At 42.9% G+C, this 26099-nt stretch overlaps 1 protein-coding gene across 1 annotated transcript in view; it reads left to right on the top strand.

Moving 5' to 3' along the window:
* Positions 1-7130: 7130 nt before the first annotated feature.
* The window catches only part of LOC135506238 (bifunctional glutamate/proline--tRNA ligase-like), a 66311-nt gene continuing 47342 nt past the window's right edge, over positions 7131-26099 (top strand). Inside the window, exons 1-7 of the mRNA XM_064925762.1 lie at positions 7131-7327; positions 14892-14976; positions 15224-15323; positions 16054-16210; positions 25230-25375; positions 25590-25678; positions 25813-25939. Of these exons, the coding sequence (XP_064781834.1) occupies positions 7285-7327; positions 14892-14976; positions 15224-15323; positions 16054-16210; positions 25230-25375; positions 25590-25678; positions 25813-25939 (747 nt within the window). The 5' untranslated portion in view covers positions 7131-7284. The remainder of the gene's footprint in view (positions 7328-14891; positions 14977-15223; positions 15324-16053; positions 16211-25229; positions 25376-25589; positions 25679-25812; positions 25940-26099) is intronic.

Raw genomic sequence — 26099 nt, 5'->3', positions numbered from 1 at the left:
CGCAATTTCACACAAAGTAATGGAGAGACGTGCCTAATTATGATCAACCAGTATTTGTTTGTGTTTAATATCGAGGCTTGACACGTCACGTGAAGTACCTCGAGTACCAAATTAAATGTTTGGCCTATAGCAAGAAGTCCAACTAAGAAATCATTAAAGATTTGCATTATCTCAATTATAATTGTGTCACTGCAATGACATTGAACATTTGTTATAACCGACAATTATTATAGTCTTTGAAGCCAAAATCAGGACATGTATTTTGGGGAAATGCTCTAAATAGCAAGTTGTTCAAATGTGTTTATTTTTCCTAGCAATATATGAAACCAAAATTGCACTAGTTTACTGAAAAAAAAATTAGGCTTACAACTATCACAGCCAGGGGCACATTGGCCATTTGGCAATTCTGGTAAATTACAGATGGGCTGGACCATTTCTGTGTTGTGTGGGCTCGTGGAAATTGACACCCACAAAAAATGTAAATAAACTCAAATAAAACAATGAAAAAGGTTACATTGTTGGTGGTTAAGATTATTTTAAAAGATCTTTGCTTAATTTCACTGTTATAGTAATCTGTAATGTGGTGGCATCAGTTAAGCTAAACCTAGGGAATGGCAAAATCTCTCAAAATTATTTTTGGAGAACAGCAAAAACAAACTAAAATTACTCCAAGCATGAATTATATTAGGTTTAAAGCCTGTGGAACTCTGTGTACAATTTCAAGCACTACTCAACCTCCTCATAAATTAACTCTACTTGTGGAACTGCAACATGAAATAGATGCATAATACACGCTACCAAGTCACAACAAGGCTGACTTCAAATACCGCCATCACTGTGAAAATAACCAGTGAATAAAACAGCTGACCGCAAATGCAAACTATGCCAGATAAATCCTACACATGCATTGAAATAAAAGGCATACACTACCGTTCAAAAATGTTTGCCAATTAAAATAACATCAAATTGATCAGAAATACAGTGTAGACATTGTTAATGTTGTAAATTACTATTTTAGCTGGGAACAGCTGATTATTAATTAAATATCTACATAGGCGTACAGAGGCCCATTATCAGCAACCATCACTCCTGTGTTCCAATGGCACATTGTGTTAACTAATCCAAGTTTAACATTTTAAAGGGTTAATTGGTCATTAGAAAACCTTCTGCAATTATGTTAGTACAGCTGAAAGCTGTTGTTCTGATAAAATAAGCAATAAAACTGGCCTTCTTTAGACTAGTTGAGTATCTGGAGCATCAGTACTTGTGGGTTTGTTTACAGGCTGAAAATGGCCAGAAACAAATATCTTTCTTCTGATACTCGTCAGTCTATTCTTGTTCTAAGAAATGAAGACTATTCCATGTGAGAAATTGAAACTGAAGATCTCGTACAATGCTGTGTACTACTCCCTTCACAGAACAGCAAAAACTGGCTCTCACCAGAAAAGAAAGAGGAGTGGGAGGCCCCGGTGCACAACTGAGCAAGAATACATTAGAGTGTCTAGTTTGAGAAATAGACACCTCACAAGTCCTCAGCTGGCAGCTTCATTAAATAGTTCAGCCAAAACACCAGTCTCAACGTCAACAGTGAAGAGGCAACTTCGGGATGCTGGCGATCTAGGCAGAGTTGCAAAGAAAAAGCCATATCTCAGACTGGCCAATAAAAAGAAAAGATTAAGATGGGCAAAATAACACAGACACTTGACAGAGGCAAGTTTATTTGCTGCTTTAATCAGAACAACAGTTTTCAGCTGTGCTAACATAATTGCAAAAGGGTTTTCTAGTGATCAATTTGCATTTTAAAATGATAAACTTGGATTAGCTAACACAACGTGCCATTGGAACACAAGAGTGATAGTTGCTGATAATGGGCCTCTGTGCGCATATGTAGATATTCCTTAAAAAGTCTGCCGTTTCCAGCTACAATAGTCATTTACAACATTAACAATGGTGGCCCCAGGACAAACTTTGGGAAACACATAGTGGAGCTCCGTGACATGGTGGTGAATAAACTGCGCCCAACACAGCTGATCTAGTCGCCAGCTATATAATTATTTTTGTTTTGTTTTTTCTCAGTCAGGTAATCTACAATGCATACAGTTGAAGTCAGAAGTTTACATACACTTAGGTTGGAGTCATTAAAACTAGTTTTTCAACCCCTCCACAAATTTCTTGTTAACAAACTATAGTTTTAGCAAGTCGGATATGACATCTACTTTGTGCATGACACAAGTAATTTTTCCAACAATTGTTTACAGGCAGATTATTTCACTTATAATTCACAGTATCACAATTCCAGTGGGTCAGAAGTTTACTTACACTAGGTTGACTGTGCCTTTAAACAGCATAGAACATTTCAGAAAATTATGTCATGGCTTTAGAAGCTTCTGGTAGGCTAATTGACATCGTTTGAATCAATTGGAGGTGTACCTGCGAATGTATTTCAAGGCCTACCTTCAAACTCAGTGCCTCTTTGCTTGACATCATGGGAAAATCAAAAGAAATCAGCCAAGACCTCAGAAATAAATTGTAGACCTCCACAAGTCTGGTTCATCATTGGGAGCAATTTCCAAATGCCTGAAGGTACCACGTTCATCTGTACAAACAATACTACGCAAGTATAAACACCATAAGACCACGCAACTGTCACACCGCTCAGGAAGGAGATGCGTTCTGTCTCCTAGAGATGAACGTACAGTGGTGTGAAAAGTAGAAATCAATCCCAGAACAACGGCAAAGGATCTTGTGAAGATGATTGAGGAAACAGGTACAAAAGTATCTATATCCACAGTAAAACGAGTCTTGTATTGACATAACCTGAAAGGCCGCTCAGCAAGGAAGAAGCCACTGCTCCAAAACTGCCATAAAAAAGCCAGACTACGGTTTGCAACTGGACATAGGGACAAAGATCGTACTTTTTGGAGAAATGTCATCTGGTCTGATGAAAAAGAAATAGAACTGTTTGGCCACAATGACCATCATTATGTTTGGAGAAAAAAGGGGGAGGCTTGCAAGCCCGAAGAATACCATCCCAACTGTGAAGCACGGGGGTGGCAGCATCATGTTGTAGGGGTGCTTTGCTGCAGGAGGGACTGGTGCGCTTCACAAAAGAAATGGCATCATGAGGCAGGAAAATGATGTGGATATATTGAAGCAACATCTCAAGACATCAGTCAGGAAGTTAAAGCTTGGTCGCAAATGGGTCTTCCAAATGGACAATGATCCCAAGCATACTTCCAAAGTTGTGGCAAACTGGCTTAAGGACAACAAAGTCAAGGCCATCACAAAGACCTGACCTCAATCCTATAGGAAATGTGTGGGCAGAACTGAAAAAGCGTGCGTGAACAAGAAGGCCTACAAACCTGACTCAGTTACACCAGCTCTGTCAGGAGCAATGGGCCAAAATTCACCCACCTTATTGTGGGAAGCTTGTGGAAGGCTACCCGAAACGTTTGACCCAAGTTAAACAATTTAAAGGTAATGCATGAGTTTATGGAAACTTATAACCCACTGGGAATGTGATGAACGAAATAAAAGCTGAAATAAATCGTTCTCTCTACTATTATTCTGACATTTCACATTCTTAAAATAAAGTGGTGATCCTAACTGACTTAAGACAGGGAATTTATAATAGGATTAAATGTCAGGAATTGTGAAAAACTGAGTTTAAATGTATTTGGCTAAGGTGTATGTAAACTTCCATCTTCAACTGTATATGAAAATCATATAGGTCTGGCAAAGGGGACAAGAAGTCCTGTTGGTGTCTACATCAAAATGTATGGTCTTATTATTAGTAGGCTTTACTTAAATTGTGAAAAACGTTAACTGACAGTCTACCTCTCCTTGCCTTTCTCATTTATCTTACCTGTTTAGTGAGGTCAATTCCACTCCACATCATTCAAATAAAAACAGAAAAGAACCTTATTTCCTGCCTTCCTTAATTTCTATTCCCTAAAATGACCTTGATAGCTCACAACAGTGAATGGCAATGAAGGGCTTCACAACATCACACACACACACACACACACACACACACACACACACACACACACACACACACACACACACACACACACACACACACACACACACACACACACACACACACACACACACAGGCTGTGCAACTAAGCCTAGGGTGCCAATCATTTTGTCCATGCCATTTGTCTTTTTTATTTTATTTTTTTATTTCACCTTTATTTAACCAGGTAGGCCAGTTGAGAACAAGTTCTCATTTGCAACTGCGACCTGGTCAAGATAAAGCATAGCAGTGTGAACAGACAACACAGAGTTACACATGGAGTAAACAATTAACAAGTCAATAACACAGTGGTGGAAACAGTACTCAATTGTGATACCTGAATACAAGTAAAAAGTCAAAGTAAATGCTATACATCAAGTTCCTTATATTTATCAAACTAGACGGGATGATTTTCTTGTTTTTTATTTATTTACGGACAGAGGCACACTCTCACACCGAGACATCATTTACAAATGCAGTATTTGTGTTGAGTGAGTCCACCAGATCAGAGGCAGTAGGAATGACAATGTGTTATATTGATAGGTGCTTGAATTGGACCATATTGCTGTCCTGCCTGAGCATTAGAAACGTAACGAGTAATTTTGGGTGTCAAGTAAAATGTATGAGAGTAAAGACTACATATTTTCTTTTGGAATGTAGTGGAGTAGAAGTTGTCAAAAATATAACATTTACATTTTACATTTAAGTCATTTAGCAGACGCTCTTATCCAGAGCGACTTACAAATTGGTGAATTCACCTTCTGACATCCAGTGGAACAGCCACTTTACAATAGTGCATCTAAATAATTTAAGGGGGGGTGAGAAGGATTACTTTATCCTATCCTAGGTATTCCTTGAAGAGGTGGGGTTTCAGGTGTCTCCGGAAGGTGGTGATTGACTCCGCTGTCCTGGCGTCGTGAGGGAGTTTGTTCCACCATTGGGGGGCCAGAGCAGCGAACAGTTTTGACTGGGCTGAGCGGGAACTGTACTTCCTCAGTGGTAGGGAGGCGAGCAGGCCAGAGGTGGATGAACGCAGTGCCCTTGTTTGGGTGTAGGGCCTGATCAGAGCCTGGAGGTACTGCGGTGCCGTTCCCCTCACAGCTCCGTAGGCAAGCTATAAATAGCAAAGTAAAGTTCTGATACCCCCCAAAACTCCTTAAATATTAGTTCAAAGTATGTTTACTTAAGTCATTTACCCTACTGTTATTTTCAAAATAAAAATTCTAAACTTCAGTTTACAAAAATAAAATGGATTCGACAATGCTGAAAATCCAATAACAAGGTGTGGAGACCAAAGTTTGTGATTTTTTTATTTCAATTTGAGAAGAAACAGGGAATTATTTAAGAAAAGTGCAAGGGTGCCAATATATTTGGCCACTACTGTAGAAATATCCTTACACCTTTGATTAAAATACCACACACCTTTGTTTTTACCACACAATTCATACTTTTTGCTAAAACTAAACTAAAGGCTATATGCCTCCACTTTTCTTTATCCCGTTTTATTTAAAAAAAGTTACAAATACATAAGATTAGTCATAAGATTAGCAGTGTGGTTGAGATTAGGTTTAAAATCAGATATTAAGAAGAGAAATTGTAGAAATGTGCGGGGTTTATGACTTTGTGACTGTGGTAACCAGTGACGACCTTTTGGCATAGATAGTTAGCTAACAGTCATAAGTAATATGCCTTTTCGTAATTATATTATTCCTAAACCATACCCGGGGAAGAGGCCAAACTCTTTGGCCATGACTTAAAGTAGTGGGACGGTTCTTCTCTACACCAATTCCAAGAGGGTTCCTAAAACCGTTGCACTCAAAGAAGCCGGGCTGCTTGTAGCCGGAGTGGCTTTTTGGTTGAAGCAGAGACGAAGAGGAAGAGAGCCCAAACTCGTCTGAAGATTTGTCTCCCTCCACAGTAGGTGGCGCTTTTTCGCCGACCAAGGAAGGAGTTTTTGTATGCAGGTCGATGAGAGTGTCGAATTTGGTCACCAAAATACGAGTGTACTGACATAAGTAGGACACGTGACATCCTGGCAACTGAGAAAAAAACACTTAATTTCGGAGTTGTTTCGAGAATGCATATTCATGATTGAGGCAAGTAGCATAGCGTCTCTCTCCAATGAACACAGGAGGTTGACGTCAACAACCCTCATCGAATATTTAAGTTAAAGGCACAACGGGGTGTGGTATGGCCCATATACCACCACGGCTAAGGGCTGTTCTTAGGCATGACTCAAAGCCGTGGTATATTAGCCATACACCACAAACCCCGAGGTTCTTTATTGCTATCATAAACTGTTAGAGTTGCGTAAATTCGAATCTGGTATCAGGATAAATATAAAAATGAGTTACCGATTTTATACTATGTATTTGCTAAGTAATAAATGGCAAATGCAACTTCCGTATATAGGGCTCACTGTAATACCACGCAGGGCAGAACAGGGAACTGACAGGATGTATGTAAACAGTATTCTTTATACTGTGATAGACAGTTCCAACCCGTCTGTTTGTGAGTAGAGACTGGGCGTGGTTTAAACTTGCTCAGCCTATTGCAGGCGCTCAGGCGGGTCCCCGCGCTTCTGTTGATAGATTGTAATTGTTGCTCGTGAAGAACATCCAGGCTCTCATGCTCCATACCGTTATCTCGCACCTGGCTCCTGTTATCTAACAAAAGCCCGCTTGTTCTCGCAACACCCCGCTCTGAATGTGCCCCCCTCCCAACTAATTTGAACAGTTCCTGTCTTCATGCTTCTCTGTATTTTTCCATCATGAGAAAGTCCCATGGCCCTGATACTTTTAACAATGTTTCAAGTCAGCTATGTTGCATAACACATACATACATCCACACAAGCCAACAGCAGATAATATTCAATCATATATATGGTAATGGCTACAATGTAAAATACAGGATCCAACAAAACGTAATTAGGGCAGTAAAAATACATGTTTTGTCACACTCATTATATATGGTCTGATATACCACGGCGGTCAGCCAATCAGCATTCAGGGCTCGAACCACACAGTTTATAATTCAAAATAGGTTACAATAATTAGATGTATCCACCAATCCAAAGAAAGGATAGGCGGGAGCTAAACGGTGCGTCGTGCCGCTTTGTGGACAACGACTGCCATTGTTCAGGCGGATAGACAAGTCTCTTGTCAGTATATCCATAATCTTTGCTTGAAGAGAACGTTGTCAGAGAGCAGACTTTCGAAAAGCTTCTGGACAGTGCCTTCACGAACAGAAAGGGAAGAGGAAGCATGGCTTTAAACCTTACCATCAACAGTAGCAACCCTCCTTTAGGTAAGCGTGATAGTATTGTTTGCTAGGTAAAGCTAAAATATGGATAAGAATCTTTGGCGAGTAAAAGTAAGCTATCATGTGTCGCCTGACAGTGAGGGTCCGTGATGACAGTTCATTATAGCTACTGAGAGCTAGCTAGACTTCTGTTGTCGTGACACAATGTCGAAACTATCGCCAGGAAATAAGTAATTATATATATATGTGTGTTGATATTTAATGTAGTAAATTGATCCTAGCTATAGTTAGATATTTCAAGTTCTCAATGCATGCTGTAACAATAGTCGTTGGAAATGTCAGCTAAATAAGTCACAACACAGCTAACGTAGCTAGCTAGCTTAATAATGAAGCTACGCTAGATGGGAAGTGAACCAGTATTTGGACCGACGATGAATATGACGAGATCTTTCTGCCCAGAATGCTTCTAGTCATCTAACCATTAGACAGCTCTGCAAGCGTTGACTTACTGTGTGTCAACGCGTTCGTTACTCACCAAATACCTACCCTGCCTGCAACTATCTTCATTTACTTTTGTTTCACCCGGTACAGTACCTTCAAATATTCACACCCCTTGACCTGAACCACATTTTGTTGTTACAGCCGACATTTTTAAATGGATTACGTTTATATTGTGTCACTGATCTACACACGATACCCCATCATGTCAAAGGGGAATTATATTTTAGAAATGTTTACAAAATAAAATAATGCTGAAATATATTGAATCTGTAAGTATTCAGCCCCTTTTATGGCAAGCCTAAATAACTTAAGGAGTGAAAATTTGCTTACAAGTCAGATAAATTGCATGGACTAACTGTGTGCAATGGTGTGTAACATGATTTTCTTTTAATGACTACCCCATCTCTGTACCCCACACAAACACAGCAAAAAAAGAAAGGCCCTCACTGTCAACTGCGTTTATTTTCAGCAAACTTAACATGTGTAAATATTTGTAAGAACATAACAAGATTCAACAACTGAGACATAAACTGAACAAGTTCCACAGACATGTGACGAACAGAAATGGAATAATGTGTCCCTGAACAAAGGGGTGTCAAAAATCAAAGTAACAGTCAGTATCTGGTGTGGCCGCTAGCTGCATTAACTACTGCAGTGCATCTCCTCCTCGTGACTGCACCAGATTTGCCAGTTCTTGCTGTGAGATGTTACCCCACTCTTCCACCAAGGCACCTGCAAGTTCCCGGACATTTCTGGGGGGAATTGCCCTAGCCCTCACCTGCCGATCCAACAGGTCCCAGATGTGCTCAATGGGATTGAGATCCGGGCCCGTCGCTGGCCATGGCAGAACACTGACACTCCTGTCTTGCAGGAAATCACACACACAACGAGCAGTATGGCTGGTGGCATTGTCATGCTGTAGGGTCAGGTCAGGATGAGCCTGCAGGAAGGGTACCACATGAGGGAGGAGGATGTCTTCCCTGTAACGCACAGTGTTGAGATTGCCTGCAATAACAACAAAGCTCAGTCCACTGATGCTGTGAATACTCTGCCCCAGACCACGACGGACCCTCCACCTCCGAATCGATCCCGCTCCAGAGTACAAGCCTCGGTGTAACTCTCATTCCTTCAATGATAAACACGAATCTGACCAACCGCGACTCGTCAGTGAAGAGCATTTTGCCAGTCCTGTCTGGTCCAGTGACGGTGGCTTTGTGCCCATAGATGACGTTGTAGCCGGTGATGTCTGGTGAGGACTTGCCTTACAACAGGTCTACAAGCCCTCTGTCCAGCCTCTCTCAGCCTATTGCGGACAGTCAGAGCACTGATGGAGGGATTGTGCGTCCCTGGTGTAACTCGGGCAGTTGTTGCCATCCTGTACCTGTCCCACAGGTGCGATGTTCGTATGTACCGAACCTGTGCACGTGTTGTTACACGTGGTCTGTCGCTGCGAGGACGATCAGCTGTCCGTCCTGTCTCCCTGTAGCGCTGTCTTAGGCGTCTCACAGTACGGATATTGCAATTTTTTTTTTTTTTTTTTTTTTTTTTTTTTTTTTTTTTTTTTTTTTTGATGAGTTTACAAATATCTGTAAGGCCCTTCAAAGTCATGCCGGGATTTTCAAGCACAGATTCAACCACACACCAGAGGTTTTCTGACAGCTGGTGCAATTGAGTCAGGTTTGTGGGCCTACTTGCTCGCACATGGTTTTTCAGTTCTGCCCACAAACTTTCTATGGGATTGATGTCAGGGCTTTGTGATGGCCACTTCAGTACCTTGACTTTGTTGTCTTGAAGCCATTTTGCCACAACTTTGGAAGCATGCTTTGGGTCTTGGTCCTTTTGGAAGACCCATTTGTGACCAAGCTTTAACTTCCTGACTGATGTCTTGAGATTTTGCTATAATATATCCACAACATTTTCCTGCCTTCTATTTTGTCACGTGCAGCAAAGCACCCCCACCCCCACAACATGATGCTGCCACCCCCTTGCTTCACGGTTGGAATGGTGTTCTTCAGCTTGCAAGCAGCCCCGTTTTTCCTCCAAACATAACGATGGTCATTATGGCTGAACAATAATATCTTTGTTTCATCAGACCAGAGGACATTTCTCCAAAAAGTACAATCTTTGTCCTTGTGTGCAGTTGCAAACCGTAGTCTGGCTTTTTTTATGGCTGTTTTGGAGCAGTGGATTCTTCCTTGTATTGACATAACCTGAAAGGCCGTTCAGCAAGACTCGTTTTACTGTGTGTATCAATACTTTTGTACTGGTTTCCTCCAGCATCTCCACAAGGTCCTTTGCTGTTGTTCTGGGATTGATTTGCAGTTTTCACACCACGGTACGTTCATCTCTAGGAGACAAAGTGTCTTCTTCCTGAGCGGTGTGACAGCTGCATGGTCCTATGGTGTGTATACTTGCGTACTATTGTTTGTACAGATGAACGTGGTACCTTCAGGCATTTGGAAGTTGCTCCCAATGATGAACCAGACTTGTGGAGGTCTACAATTTATTTCTGAGGTCTTGGCTGATTTCTTTTGATTTTCCCATGATGTCAAGCAAAGAGGCACTGAGTTTGAAGGTAGGCCTTGAAACACATCCACAGGTACATCTCCAATTGACTCAAATGATGTCAATTAGACTATAAGAAGCCTCTAAAGCAATGACATAATTTTCTGGAATTTTCTAAGCTGTTTAAAGACACTCAACTTAGTGTATGTTAACTTCTGACCCACTGGAATTGTGATACAGTGAAATAATCTCTGTAAACAATTGTTGGAAAAATGAGTTATGCACAAAGTAGATGTCTTAACTGACTTGCCAAAACTATAGTTTTAACAATACATTTGTGAAGTGGTTGAAACGCATAGGTTGGAGTCATTGAAACTTGTTTATCTAAACTTCCGACTTCAACTGTAGGTATCTCAGTTGCATATTTGGTGAGTAAATGGCTATCTGGTTAATTAAAACATTTTGCGAAATGTTTCTTGCAAGGTCATAAGATGGCTGCATATTAAGTCATTTTCGCACATGGTTCAAGATGATCCAGCCACCCTAATCATAGACTGTTCTCTCTGCTACTGCACTGCAAGCGATACCTGAGTGCCAAGTCTTGGTCCAGAATGCTTCTTAACAGCTTCTACCCCCCAAGCCATGAGACTGCTAATTGAATGGCTATCTGGACTATTTGCACTGACTCCCCCATCCATTTTTACACTGCTGCTCCTCGCTGTTTTATTATCTATGCGTAGGTGTTAAGTGACTATCTACATGTACAGTACCAGTCAAAAGTTTGGACACATCTACTCATAACAGAGATAAATAATGAATTCTACATTGTAGAATAATAGTGAAGACATCAAGTATGTAAACACATGTGGAATCATGTACTAACCAAAAAAGCTTCACCTGGAATAGTATATTTTATGAGATTCTTCAAAGTATCCACCCTTTGCCTTGACAGCTTTGCACACTCTTGGCATTCTCTCAACCAGCTTCATGAGATAGTCACCTGGAATGCATTTCAATTGACAGATGTTTCTTGTTAAATGTTAATAATGTGGATTTTCTTTCCTTCTTAATGCATTTGAGGCAATCAGTTGTGTTGTGACAAGGTAGGGTTGGTATACAGAAGATTGCCCTATTTGGTGAAAGACCATATTATGGCAATAACAGCTCAAATTAGCAAAGAGAAACGACAGTCCATTACTTGAATGACATTCATGTCTTAAATCTGGAAAATGTCAAGAACTTTGTTTTTTTCAAGTGCAGTCGCAAAACCCACCAAGCGCTGTGATGAAACCGGCTCTCATGAGGACCGCCACAGGAAAGGAAGATCCAGAGTTACATCTGCTGCAGAGGATACGTTCATTAGAGTTACCAGTCTAAGAAATTGCAGCCCAAATAAATGCTTGAGTTCAAGTAACGACACATCTCAACATCAACTGTTCAGAGGAGACTGCATGAATCAGGCTTTCATGGTATAATTGCTGCAAAGAAACCACTACTATAGGACGCCAATAAGAAGAGACTTTCTTTTGCCAAGAAATGCAAGTAAAGGACATTAGACCAGTGGAAATCTGACCAGTGGAAATTACCCAAAACATACCTCCAGGCTGTGTAAGGGCTATTTGACCAAGGAGAGGGATGATGCTGCATCAGATGACATGGCCTCCACATCGCCCGACCTCAACCCAATTGATATGGTTTGGTATGAGTTGGACCGCAGAGTGAAGGAAAAGCAGCCAAAAGCAGAACTCCTTCAAGACTGTTGGAAAAGCATTCCAGGTGAAGCATTTTTGTTTACTACATGTTGCCATATGTGTTATCAGAGTTTGTCTTCACTAGTATTCTACAATGTATAAAAAAGAGATACCCCTGAATTTTATTTTATTTTACTAGGCAAGTCAGTTAAGAACAAATTCTTATTTTCAATGACAGCCTAGGAACAGTGGGTTTAACTGCCTGTTCAACGACAGGTTTCGGTTACTAGTCCAACGCTCTAACCACTAGGCTACCCTGAGTAGGTGTGTCCAAACATTTGACTGTTACTGTACATATTACCTTAACTAACCTGTGGCCCCACCTATAATTTAGCCCAAACAACTACCTCTTTCCCTACTGTATTTATTTTATTTTGCTCCTTTGCACCCCATTATTTTTATTTCTACTTTGCACATTCTTCCATTGCAAATCTACCATTCCAGTGTTTTACTTGCTATATTGTATTTACTTCGCCACCATGGCCTTTTTTTTGCCTTTACCTCCCTTATCTCACCTCATTTGCTCACATCGTATATTGACTGTGTTTGTTTTACTCCATGTGTAACTCTGTGTCGCACTGCTTTGCTTTCTTGGCCAGGTCGCAATTGTAAATGAGAACTTGTTCACAACTTGCCTACCTGGTTAAATAAAGGTGAAATGAAAAAAAAAAATGAAAAAACATTGACTCGTTACCCCCTGTATATAGCCTCGTTACTCGTTTTTTTTTTTCATTTAAAAAAAAAATGTTTTACTTGGTAAATATTTTCTTAATGTTGGTTAAGCTTGTAAGTAACCATTTCACGGTAAGGTCTACTACACTTGTTGTATTTGCATGTGACAAATAACATTTCATTTGAGTCTATATTTTTCTTTGGATAGTTGCTGTCATGGCGTTTGCAATAATAACTTGCTGATGCAGACGACATAAGAGACCAGCTGGAATTACTTGAACTGGTTTATGCATTCCAATCAGAATTTATCATTGGCCTGTTGATGGGAAGTTATTCACAGTTCAAAGCTGTTGAGTACACAAACTGTGAAACCACTTTTGTCACAGAACAATTTTGGCAAGTTTCTTAAGTATGCATACTAGCTAGTCTAAAATGCCAAACACGAGCATTCTGGATGATATCATAATCATGTTTGTTTCCAACATTTAGGGTTGTTTTTCATCAAGAAGTCCAGTTCTGCTTCGTGTTTTGTTTCCTTGCCTTGATACTAACGAGGATCGTGATACTGGTATCATCCCGGCCCTAGTTGACAGACATTTGTCAATTAGACCGACCGCCTCAATTCGGTCTTATGTTGCAACATTTGAAATCATGTTTTTTTCTTTTTACATTGGGTAAAAGTAGATTCAGATCAACAAAATGGTATATCAAACACTGCAGTTGAGGAACAGTGGGAAAGTAATTATGATTTGAAAGGTAATTAACTTGTAACCCTCCCTTTGATAAAAATGGCTCTTGAATGTTTTGGTACGCCTACCGGAGAGCTCTTCTTTGTCTACACCTATTAAGTAGGTGTAGACATGTAGGTAGTTAGCTAAACAGTAAACCACAATCCTAACCCACACCTACAGTACGAACGCATTGTCAAAGCCAGCCACCATGCATGTAACGCTGGAGTATGAATCTGCAGGTAGGTAAAGTTAACACCGAACCTAGTTGGTTAACTAGCTAACGTTCACTAACTTGCTAACAGTACGCTTTAACTTGCAAGCAAAACAACTTTCTGACAAAATTAGAAACTCATAATATCTGAAAATGTAGTTAGACTCTTACCCATACACATGGATGAATACTTCACAGCAGCGTGTCTTTTCTGGGCAGCAATGTTGAGCGCAGTAGCAACACTTCTGCAGTTTTCCATGGCTAATGTTATATTTTTCAAAAAAGCTGCAGTAGCAAGAATTGTCTACACATACTGAGCAGCTAATGTTATAGACAGGGTTGCCAACTAATTTTCAGGGTAAGTTGCTCGAGGCAGGTTGATTTGTTGCTAAATTACATTGTGATGTCATTGCGTGACAATGTAAAACTGCGTCATTATGTAGAATACACAATAACGTTACTCAAATTGACTGGTCATCTCTGCAAAAAAAATATGATTTGACATTTGTTCAGGTACAGACTGCGACTCTTTTCTGTACAATTTTGATTGAGACATGTTGATTCATGTTCTGTTCAAGATCGAACATTCATGACCAACTATATTCATTTGGTTTGGCTCGTCAAACCTGTACTACTGCTGCTGTCAGCAAACAATGATTTGCAATTTGCTGAAATTGCTGCTGGCCTGCTGCTGCCTGTGCACGACCTGAGCGCCTCCTGCTGACGTCACTCACAATGCACTTTTTCAGCCAGGCATGTGACTGAGTGTGTGACAGAGAATTGTTTTTGTGTCATTTAGAGGGAAAATGCGTGCATTTTAGCATTTGAGTCACTTCAAAAGTTCAAAATACAATTTTAAAAGTTGCTAAAATTGTTGCCAGGGTAGTCTGAAAAGTTGCCTAATCTAGCAACAAAATTGCTAAATTTGCATCACTGGTTATAGACCGAAGCGCGCTACATGGCAGACCAATCCGAACTCATCTCTAGGCATGTCCAGCCTATCCATTATCCTATCCATTGTCTGGCACACAACAATGTGAGAACATAACATTTTGTGTGTTTTGGAACTTGTTTAGTCTCTGGGGTGCCCCCTGGTTAGATGGTAACTAAGGGTTATGAAATCAACACACACACTTTCCACTTTATATTTAGGGCACTCTGTCAAGTAATCCATGCGTGATAGGACTGGTGAGGTCTTTAGTTTCCAATTACATTGTGATTACTTTCCTTGCCTGCAGGGGCGCTGTTGGCAGCCGAGCATGTGAAGGGCAGCGTGAACTTGTCTGTGGATGAGGGCAAAGACAACAAGCTCCGTGTCTCAGAGTGAGTACACAACTACCACAACACCTAGCAATGTCTTTTTCTTCACAAATGTTCTCGTGATAATGTGTTATTGATGTGTGAAGAGAGTAAAGGATTTGTTACATTTTATGTTTAGCTACTTGACTGTTTAGTGTTTTTTGCCGAAGTACCAATAGTGACAAGGCTTATATAAGGACGTTTTATAAGGCACTGACTGTGCAATAATCAAGCGTTTTGTCTGGCTGACAGTGGTTATTCTCTCCCTCAGGTCAGTGCAGTTCAGCGACGTGAACTCCATCACTCGCTACCTTGCCCGTGTGACTCCCACTCTGAGCTTGTACGGCTCCAACATGCTGGAACAAACTGAGGTGATAGACTAGCACTGCCACACTGATTCCCAAGTACTTGGGCTTGCCCAAAATTTACCCAGCATTATTAGCTCTCGCTGTGTTATGGCTACTCAACTCAGAGCTTGGAGGCCCCACTAAATACATTTTTTATATCTTTTATTTAACCTCCCTTTTCTCCTTAATTTTCATATCCAATTGGTAATCCCGTACGGACTCAGGAGAGGCGAAGGTCCTCTGAAACAGAACCCCCCCCCCCCCCAAGCCGCACTGCTTCTTGACACAATGCACACTTAGCCCAGAAGCCAGCCACACCAATGTGTCGGAGGAAACGCCGTACACCTGGCGACCATGTCAGCGTGCATGCGCCCGGCCCGCCACAGGAATTACTAGAGCCCGATGGGACAAGGACATCCCTGCCGGCCTAACCCAGACGACGCTGGGCCAATTGTACATCGCCTCATGAATCTCCCAGTCCCGGCCGGCTGAGACACAGCTCGATATCAAACAAGGATCTGTAGTAATGTAGTGTCTTAGACCACTGCACCACTCTGGAGGCCCTCACTAAATTAATTCTGCCATTCACTGCTATTTAATGGATCAACTTATTATTACTTGAGCCTTATCAGTTGCGATGCAGCTATATCCAAGGCATTTCAGATTGTGTGCCATTCGGTCCCCTCCTCCTTACTATTGCTCAACCGGTCTACTTTTCAATACCCTCCCCTTCATCCCCTCTGTCTCTCTCCAGGTGGACCACTGGATGGAGTTCAGTACGCGGCGTGTGTGTGGCCAGTCGGGCCTAGCTACGGCCCTAGCGGAGCTGGACATGGCCCTGGCTCTGCGCACATTCCTGGTGGGCCACAGCCTGACTCTGGCCGACCTGTGTGTGTGGGCCGCGCTCAAAGGTTAGTCTGTCCCAGTGACTCAGCTGACCCTAGCGGGCGTCTAACTACATAACCAAAGATGGATGGGGTCTTGTCTCTGGCTATGATTCAATAATATGACATGCAATTTTATCAAATCTATTACCTAACGTTTAATTTATTACGTGATTTAATTAAATAATGCAACAATTAAACCATTAATAACCTGTGGCACCACGGAAGCATTAAGTTTATTTATATAGAGTGGCTATCTCCTGAATCCACTCTCTTAAAGATACGAATATCTTTTATATCAATAGCAGTTAATTATTAATCGTCACCTCGATAGGTCTCATTCTGATTGTCGTAAGTACTTGGTTACTTGATAACCTGCTTGGTTATTTGCTTTATCTTGGCCAGGTCGCAATTATAAATGAGAACTTGTTCTCAACTTGCCTACCTGGTTAAATAAAGGTGACATTTTATGAAAACTTAGGACACTAAAGAGGCCTTTCTAGTTACTCTGAAAAACACCAAAAGAAAGATGCCCAGGGTCCCTGCTCATCTGCGTGAACGTGCCTTAGGCATGCTGCAAGGAGGCATGAGGACTGCAGATGTGGCCAGGGCAGTAAATTGCAATGTCCGTACTGTGAGACGCCTAAGACAGCGCTACAGGGAGACAGGACGGACAGCTGATCGTCCTCGCAGTGACAGACCACGTGTAACAACACGTGCACAGGTTCGGTACATACGAACATCGCACCTGTGGGACAGGTACAGGATGGCAACAACTGCCCGAGTTACACCAGGAACGCACAATCCCTCCAGTGCTCTGACTGTCCGCAATAGGCTGAGAGAGGCTGGACTGAGGGCTTGTAGGCCTGTTGTAAGGCAAGTCCTCACCAGACATCACCGGCTACAACGTCTCCTATGGGCACAAACCCACCGTCACTGGACCACAGGCAAAATGCTCTTCACTGACGAGTGGCGGGTTTCAAATCAAATTTTATTTGTCACATACACATGGTTAGCAGATGTTAATGCGAGTGTAGCGAAATGCTTGTGCTTCTAGTTCCGACAATGCAGTAATAACCAACGAGTTATCGAGCTAACAATTCCAAAACTACTACCTTAGACACAAGTGTAAGGGGATAAAGAATATGTACGTAAAGATATGAATGAGTGATGGTACAGAACAGCATAGGCAAGATGCAGTAGATGGTATCGAGTACAGTATATACATATGAGATGAGTATGTAAACAAAGTGGCATAGTTTAAAGTGGCTAGTGATACATGTATTACATAAAGATTTATTTATTTCACCTTTTATTTAACCAGGTCGGCAAGTTGAGAACAAGTTCTCATTTACAATTGCGACCTGGCCAAGATAAAGCATAGCAGTTCGACACATACAACGACAGAGTTACACATGGAGTAAAACAAACATACAGTCAATAATACAGTATAAACAAGTCTATATACGATGTGAGCAAATGAGGTGAGATAAGGGAGGTAAAGGCAAAAAAAGGCCATGGTGGCAAAGTAAAGGAGCAAAATCAATTAAATACAGTAGGGAAAGAGGTAGTTTGGGCTAAATTATAGGTGGGCTATGTACAGGTGCAGTAATCTGTGAGCTGCTCTGACAGTTGGTGCTTAAAGCTAGTGAGGGAGAAGTGTTTCCAGTTTCAGAGATTTTTGTAGTTCGTTCCAGTCATTGGCAGCAGAGAACTGGAAGGAGAGGCGGCCAAAGGAAGAATTGGTTTTGGGGGTGACTAGAGAGATATACCTGCTGGAGCGTGTGCTACAGGTGGGAGATGCTATGGTGACCAGCGAGCTGAGATAAGGGGTGACTTTACCTAGCAGGGTCTTGTAGATGACATGTCGCCAAACCCACTGGCTCCGAGTATGAAGCGAGAGCGTACAGGTCGCAATGGTAGGTAGTATATGGCACTTTGGTGACAAAACGGATTGCACTGTGATAGACTGCATCCAATTTGTTGAGTAGGGTATTGGAGGCTATTTTGTAAATGACATCGCCAAAGTCGAGGATTGGTAGGATGGTCAGTTTTACAAGGGTATGTTTGGCAGCATGAGTGAAGGATGCTTTGTTGCGAAATAGGAAGCCAATTCTAGATTTGACTTTGGATTGGAGATGTTTGATATGGGTCTGGAAGGAGAGTTTACAGTCTAACCAGACACCTAAGTATTTGTAGTTGTCCACGTATTCTAAGTCAGAGCCGTCCAGAGTAGTGATGTTGGACAGGCGGGTAGGTGCGGGTCGCGATCGGTTGAAGAGCATGCATTTAGTTTTACTTGTATTTAAGAGCAATTGGAGGCCACGGAAGGAGAGTTGTATGGCATTGAAGCTTGCCTGGAGAGTTGTTAATACAGTGTCCAAAGAAGGGCCAGAAGTATACAGAATGGTGTCGTCTGTGTAGAGGTGGATCAGAGACTCACCAGCAGAAAGAGCGACCTCATTGATGTATACTGAGAAGAGAGTCGGTCCAAGAATTGAACCCTGTGGCACCCCCATAGAGACCGCCAGAGGTCCGGACAGCAGACCCTCCGATTTGACACACTGAACTCTATCAGAGAAGTAGTTGGTGAACCAGGCGAGGCAATCATTTGAGAAACCAAGGCTGTCGAGTCTGCCGATGAGGATGTGGTGATTGACAGAGTCGAAAGCCTTGGCCAGATCAATGAATACGGCTGCACAGTAATGTTTCTTATCGATGGCGTTCAAGATATCGTTTAGGACCTTGAGCGTGGCTGAGGTGCACCCATGACCAGCTCTGAAACCAGATTGCATAACAGAGAAGGTATGGTGAGATTCGAAATGGTCGGTAATCTGTTGACTTGGCTTTCGAAGACCTTAGAAAGGCATGGAAGGATAGATATAGGTCTGTAGCAGTTTGGGTCAAGAGTGTCCCCCCCCTTTGAAGAGAGGCATGACCGCAGCTGCTTTCCAATCTTTGGGAATCTCAGACGACACGAGAGAGAGGTTGAACAGGCTAGTAATAGGGGTGGCAACAATTTCAGCAGATAATTTTAGAAAGAAAGGGTCCAGATTGTCTTGCCCGGCTGATTTGTAAGGGTCCAGATTTTGCAGCTCTTTCAGAACATCAGCTGAACCGATTTGGGAGAAGGAGAAATGGGGAAGGCTTGGGTGAGTTGCTGTGGGGGGTGCAGTGCTGTTGACCGGGGTAGGAGTAGCCAGGTGGAAAGCATGGCCAGCCGTAGAAAAATGCCTATTGAAATTCTCAATTATGGTGGATTTATCAGTGGTGACAGTGTTTCCTATCTTCAGTGCAGTGGGCAGCTGGGAGGAGGTGTTCTTATTCTCCATGGACTTTACAGTGTCCCAGAACTTTTTTGAGTTAGTGTTGCAGGAAGCAAATTTCTGCTTGAAAAAGCTAGCCTTGGCTTTTCTAACTGCCTGTGTATAATGGCTTCTAGCTTCCCTGAACAGCTGCATTTCACGGGGGCTGTTCGATGCTAATGCAGAACGCCATAGGATGTTTTTGTGTTGGTTAATGGCAGTCAGGTCTGGGGAGAACTAAGGGCTATATCTATTCCCGGTTCTAATTTTCTTGAATGGGGCATGTTTATTTAAGATGGTTAGGAAGGCATTTAAAAAAAAAAATATCCAGGCATCCTCTACTGACGGGATGAGATCAATATCCTTCCAGGATACCCCGGCCAGGTCGATTAGAAAGGCCTGCTCGCTGAAGTGTTTCAGGGAGCGTTTTACAGTGATGAGTGGAGGTCGTTTGATCGCTGACCCATTACGGATGCAGGCAGTGATCGCTGAGATCTTGGTTGAAGACAGCAGAGGTGTATTTAGAGGGCAAGTTGGTTAGGATGATATCTATGAGGGTGCCCGTGTTTAAGGCTTTGGGGAGGTACCTGGTAGGTTCATTGATAATTTGTGTGAGATTGAGGGCATCAAGTACAGATTGTAGGATGGCTGGTGTGTTAAGCATGTTCCAGTTTAGGTCGCCTAGCAGCACGAGCTCTGAAGATGGATGGGGGGCAATCAGTTCACATATGGTGTCCAGAGCACAGCTGGGGGCAGAGGGTGGTCTATAGCAGACTGCAACGGTGAGAGACTTGTTTTTAGAAAGTAGAAGTTCAAATTGTTTGGGTACAGACCTGGATAGTAGGACAGAACTCTGCAGGCTATCTTTGCAGTAGATTGCAACACCGCCCCCCCTAGGCAGTTCTATCTTGTCTGAAAATGTTGTAGTTTGGAATTAAAATTTCAGAATTTTTGGTGGTCTTCCTAAGCCAGGATTCAGACACAGCTAGAACATCCGGGTTGGCAGAGTGTGCTAAAGCAGTGAAAAGAACAAACTTAGTGAGGAGGCTTCTAATGTTAACATGCATGAAACCGAGGCTATTACGGTTACAGAAGTCATCAAAAGAGAGCGCCTGGGGAATAGGAGTGGAGCTAGGCACTGTAGGGCCTGGATTCACCTCTACATCGCCAGAGGAACAGAGGAGGAGTAGAATAAGGGTGCGGCTAAAAGCAATAAGAATTGGTTGTCTAGAACGTCTGGAACAGAGAGTAAAAGGAGGTTTCTGGGGGCGATAAAATAGCATCAGGGTATAATGTACAGACAAAGGTATGGTAGGATGTGAATACAGTGGAGGTTAACCTAGCTATTGACTGATGAAGAGAGATATTGTCTCTAGAAACATAATTGAAACCAGGAGATGTCATTGCATGTGTGGGTGGTGGAACTAATAGGTTGGATAAGGTATAGTGAGCAGGACTAGAGGCTCTACAGTGAAATAAGCCAATAAACACTAACCAGAACAGCAATGTACAAGGCATTTTGACATTTAAGGAGAGGCATGCTTTGTCGAGTGATCAAAAGGGTCCAGTGAGTAGAGAGGTTGGTTGGGGGTCATGGCGATTTAGACAGCTAGCCAGGCCATCGGTAGCAAGCTAGCATAGGATGGACGTCTGTTATTAGCCACCTCTTGCGTTCCGTCAGTAGATTAGTGGGGTTCCGTGTGGTAGAGGGGATTAATCCAAATCACACAAAAAACAAACAATAGATATAGTTAGAGGCCCAAGAAGAAAATAAATAAATAATAATAATTAAACATTGTTTTTTTACAAATTGTCCGATTTGTCTATTCAGATAGCTGTCTTATCGGCTGCTAACGGTTAGCAGGCCGCAGATGGGTGTTCAGGTAACGTCACAACGGAGGAGCCAGCCGGATAACTCCTTCGGGTAGATAACGTCGGCAGTCCAGTTGTGAAGGCCCGGTGGGGCTCCGCGTAGGCAGTAAAACGGGTCCGGATAGGTGCTTGTAGCCCAGGAGTGATTGATGGAACTCTTCAGCTGGCTAGCTCCGGAATAATTGATGTTTGCTCCGGAATCGACAAAAGCCGATAGTCACACGGATAGCAGCTAGCTAGCTGTGAGATCCAGGTATGAATGTCCAGAGTTAGCGGTTGAAATCCAGGGACATGGAGAGAAATTGGTCTGGTATGTTCCGTTCCGAGCCGCGCTGCGCCGTACAAAACTGGCGATAGATTTTCGAGCTAAAGGATAGCTGATGACCACAAACCGTGGTTTGCTGAATACTAACGATTTGCCAGTAAAGAGGCGAACTGGCTTCTGAACTGGCTTCTGAACTGGCTTCTGAACTGGCTTCTGAACTGGCTTCTGAACTGGCTTCTGGGCTAGCTTCTTGGAGGATTACAGATTTGAGATAAGTAATACTTTCTTATAAATATAAATTGGTGAGGCGGGTTGCAGGAGAGTGTTTTGAAGATGAGTTTATGGAAAATTAAAAAATGTATGTGAATAAAGTTGATATATATAAAAACAAGACGAGAACAAAAGACGTCTGAACTGCTATGCCATCTTGGAGACATCTACAGATGCAGTAGATGAAATAGAGTACAGTATATATGTATACATATGAGATAAATAATGTAGGGTATGTAAACATTGTTTAAAGTGGCTAGTGATATATTTTACATCAATTCCCATTAAGTCGCTCTGGATAAGAGCGTCTGCTAAATGACTTAAATGTAAATGTAAATTAAAGTTGCTGGAGTTGAGTCAGTGTGTTGGCAGCAGCCACTCAATGTTAGTGGTGGCTGTTTAACAGTCTGATGGCCTTGAGATAGAAGCTGTTTTTCAGTCTCTCGGTCCCAGCTTTGATGCACCTGTACTGACCTCGCCTTCTGGATGATAACGGGGTGAACAGGCAGTGGCTCGGGTGGTTGTTGTCCTTGATGATCTTTATGGCCTTCCTGTGACATCGGGTGGTGTAGGTGTCCTGGAGGGCAGGTAGTTTGCCCCCGGTGATGTGTTGTGCAGACCTCCCTACCCTCTGGAGAGCCTTACGGTTGTGGGCGGAGCAGTTGCCGTACCAGGCGGTGATACAACCCAACAGGATGCTCTCGATTGTGCATCTGTAGAAGTTTGTGAGTGCTTTTGGGGACAAGCTGAATTTCTTCAGCCTCCTGAGGTTGAGGAGGCGCTGCTGCGACTTCTTCACGATGCTGTCTGTGTGGGGGGACCAATTCAGTTTGTCTGTGATGTGTACGCCGAGGAACTTAACTTACTACTCTCTCCACTACTGTTCCATCGATGTGGATAGGGGGGTGTTCCCTCTGCTGTCTCCTGAAGTCCACAATCATCTCCTTAGTTTTGTTGACATGGGGTGTGAGGTTATTTTCCTGACACCACACTCCGAGGGCCCTCACCTCCTCCCTGTAGGCCGTCTCGTCGTTATTGGTAATCAAGCCTACCACTGTGTCGTCCGCAAACTTGATGATTGAGTTGGAGGCGTGCGCGGCCACGCAGTCGTGGGTGAACAGAGGGCTCAGGAGAGGGCTCAGAATGCACCCTTGTGGGGCCCCAGTGTTGAGGATCAGCGGGGTGGAGATGTTGTTACCTACCCTCACCACCTGGGGGTGGCCCGTGAGGAATTCCAGTACCCAGTTGCACAGGGCGGGGTCGAGACCCAGGGTCTCAAGCTTGATGACGAGTTTGGAGGGTACTATGGTGTTAAATGCCGAGCTGTAGTTGATGAACAGCATTCTCACATAGGTATTCCTCTTGTCCAGATGGGTTAGGGCAGTGTGCAGTGTGGTTGAGATTGCATCGTCTGTGGACCTATTTGGGCGGTAAGCAAATTGGAGTGGGTCTAGGGTGTCAGGTAGGGTGGAGGTGACATGGTCCTTGACTAGTTTCTCAAAGCACTTCATGATGACGGAAGTGAGTGCTACGGGGCGGTAGTCGTTTAGCTCAGTTACCTTAGCTTTCTTGGGAACAGGAACGATGGTGGCCCTCTTGAAGCATGTGGGAACAGCAGACTGGGATAGGGATTGATTGAATATGTCCGTAAACACACCAGCCAGCTGGTCTGCGCATGCTCTGAGGGCCCGGCTGGGGATGCCGTCTGGACCTGCAGCCTTGCGAGGGTTAACACGTTTAAATGTTTTACTCAGCTCGTCTGCAGTGAAGGAGAGTCCGCATGTTTTGATTGCGGGCCGTGTCAGTGGCACTGTATTGTCCTCAAAGCGGGCAAAAAAGTGATTTAGTCTGCCTGGGAGCAAGGCATCCTGATCCGTGACTGGGCTGGTTTTCTTTATGTAATCCGTGATTGACTGTAGACCCTGCCACATACCTCTTGTGTCTGAGCCGTTGAATTGCGACTCAACTTTGTCTCTACTGACGCGTAGCTTGTTTGATTGCCTTGCGGAGGGAATAGCTTCACTGTTTGTATTCGGTCATGTTTCCGGTCACCCGGTTTGTCTCACCAGGGGTGATGATCGGATTTGCGTTTATCATTGAAGGAATGAGCGTTACACCGAGGCCTGTACTCTGGAGCAGGATCGATTTTTGGAGGTGGAGGTTCCGTCGTGGTCTGGGTCGGTGTGTCACAGCATCATCGGACTGAGCTTGTTGTAATTTCAGGCAATCTCAACGCTATGCGTTACAGAGAAGACATCCTCCTCCCTCATGTGGTACCCTTTCTGCAGGCTCATCCTGACATGATCCTCCAGCATTGTCCTTTTTGAAGAATCTTTCTGGTCGTAATGTTGTAGAGCGGTTCTGGTAATGTACCCTGTTGTTATTAGGAGTTTCTGTCCTTTCTTGGGCCATGTTGAGTTATCAGCTCCAGCTGTAAGCGTACGTCTAGGAGGTATCACATCTTTAGGGAATAATCATTTAAAGTTCATACCACGTTGCCACAATCAGCGCTCGCTGTATTCTGGCTGGTCTAGTTGAAATGAACCATTTCTGCATGGTGATTGTCAGCTCCACGTTGAAATTCGCCCTATTAAACGTTTGCACACCAGTCCTGATGTCAATGGGAACTGAGGTTGACTTCTGTCAATGAGCTTTTGTACTGGGGGAGAGAAGGGTGTGTTTCATTGGTTGAGAACAATGTCTGTTCACTTGGGCGTGGCCACTGAGTGAGCATAAGTTTACTTATGAAAACAATTCTCTCATTTAGAAGCTAAAATCACATTTTATCTCCTTCCAAATAGTTTCATATTTAAATTGCACAATTCCATGTGAATCTGCTAACTAGAATGTGTTGATTTTCCAAGATACAATTTGTCCTCATATCATCATATATAATGTTCCAGACAACAACTGATCTGACATCGTATTCTTTAAGTACCAACGGACACTTTCAACTGGTTGAGAAAGGGAAAAATTGTTCCATTCTCCAACCTTGTGATGATACCCTACTTTCTCTGTGGTAACACAGGGCTTTCCAATTGTCCATTCTGTAGAGTGGAGAGAAAAGGGGGGAAAGGTTATTTATGGGGGGGGGGGGTTATAAACCTCACCCAACAGGTCAACGTAATGACAGGGTAGACAGTCATACATAATAGCGCAGGCAAATGTATATCTAAAAACTACACTTTGTACTTGTACTAAATGCACAGAGCTATATTGATAACATATATCTGATGTTGAGGGGTCGAGGCTAGGCATTGATCTTGGACTTGACAGTTGTATGTTCTTGCCCTCTCTCTTTCTCTCTCACACATTCACACGTGTGTCCGTACAGGTAGCAACGAGTGGCAGTCAATCCAGAAGCAGGCGGGGGTGTTCTCTCACGTGGCTCGCTGGTTTTCCTTCCTGGGCTCCCAGGTACCCTTTACTGCAGTGGGCAACAAGTATGCCAACAGCAAGGCCCCTCCTCACAAGTCTGATGTAAGTAACACAACTGCCAAAGGTTAACTCGCTGTATGTCTCCTCTTTGCATTGGAAATAATGGATTTCTGTCTGTAAATCCAATGTAAAGAGTGGAGTCCTACCTTGAAATCTGCACACTTCACACAAACTTACACTTAAATCAACCATGCATGCATTCCCAAATCCCTCTGACTTTATCCTCCTTTCTCTGTCTCTACTCTCTGACGAACAGGAGAAGAAGCAGGACTTGGGCAAGTTTGTGGAATTGCCAGGAGCCGAGATGGGAAAAGTGGTGGTTCGCTTCCCCCCTGAGGCCAGCGGGTGAGTGTCACCACTTGGCACAAAAACAACAGTGTTGTGTTCATTAGGAACAAACAGCAGAATGTATTTTTAACATTTAAAAGGGGAAATGTATAGCTGTTACTTGTATTAATATGTCTATTCCTCTCTCTCAGGTACCTGCACATTGGCCACGCCAAGGCTGCCCTGCTCAACCAGCACTACCAGGTGACATTCAAGGGCAAGCTCATCATGCGCTTTGACGACACCAACCCCGAGAAGGAGAAGGAGGACTTTGAGAAGGTATTCCCCCAAATGTCCCTTTTTTATTTTTGGTTAGCTAAATTGTTTCATATCAGTTATTTTCTCTTGATTTATAAACTATCAAGTGCGAAAATACTGTCTACATGCACGTTGAAGAATTGCTTACACATTAAGGCAATATAATGAGAGAAATAAAGTA

The sequence above is a fragment of the Oncorhynchus masou genome, chromosome 2, assembly GCF_036934945.1.
Source record: "Oncorhynchus masou masou isolate Uvic2021 chromosome 2, UVic_Omas_1.1, whole genome shotgun sequence".
Lineage (NCBI taxonomy): Eukaryota > Metazoa > Chordata > Actinopteri > Salmoniformes > Salmonidae > Oncorhynchus > Oncorhynchus masou.
Note: the sequence above shows the minus strand (reverse complement) of the source record. Positions and strands in the feature narration are given on the sequence as shown.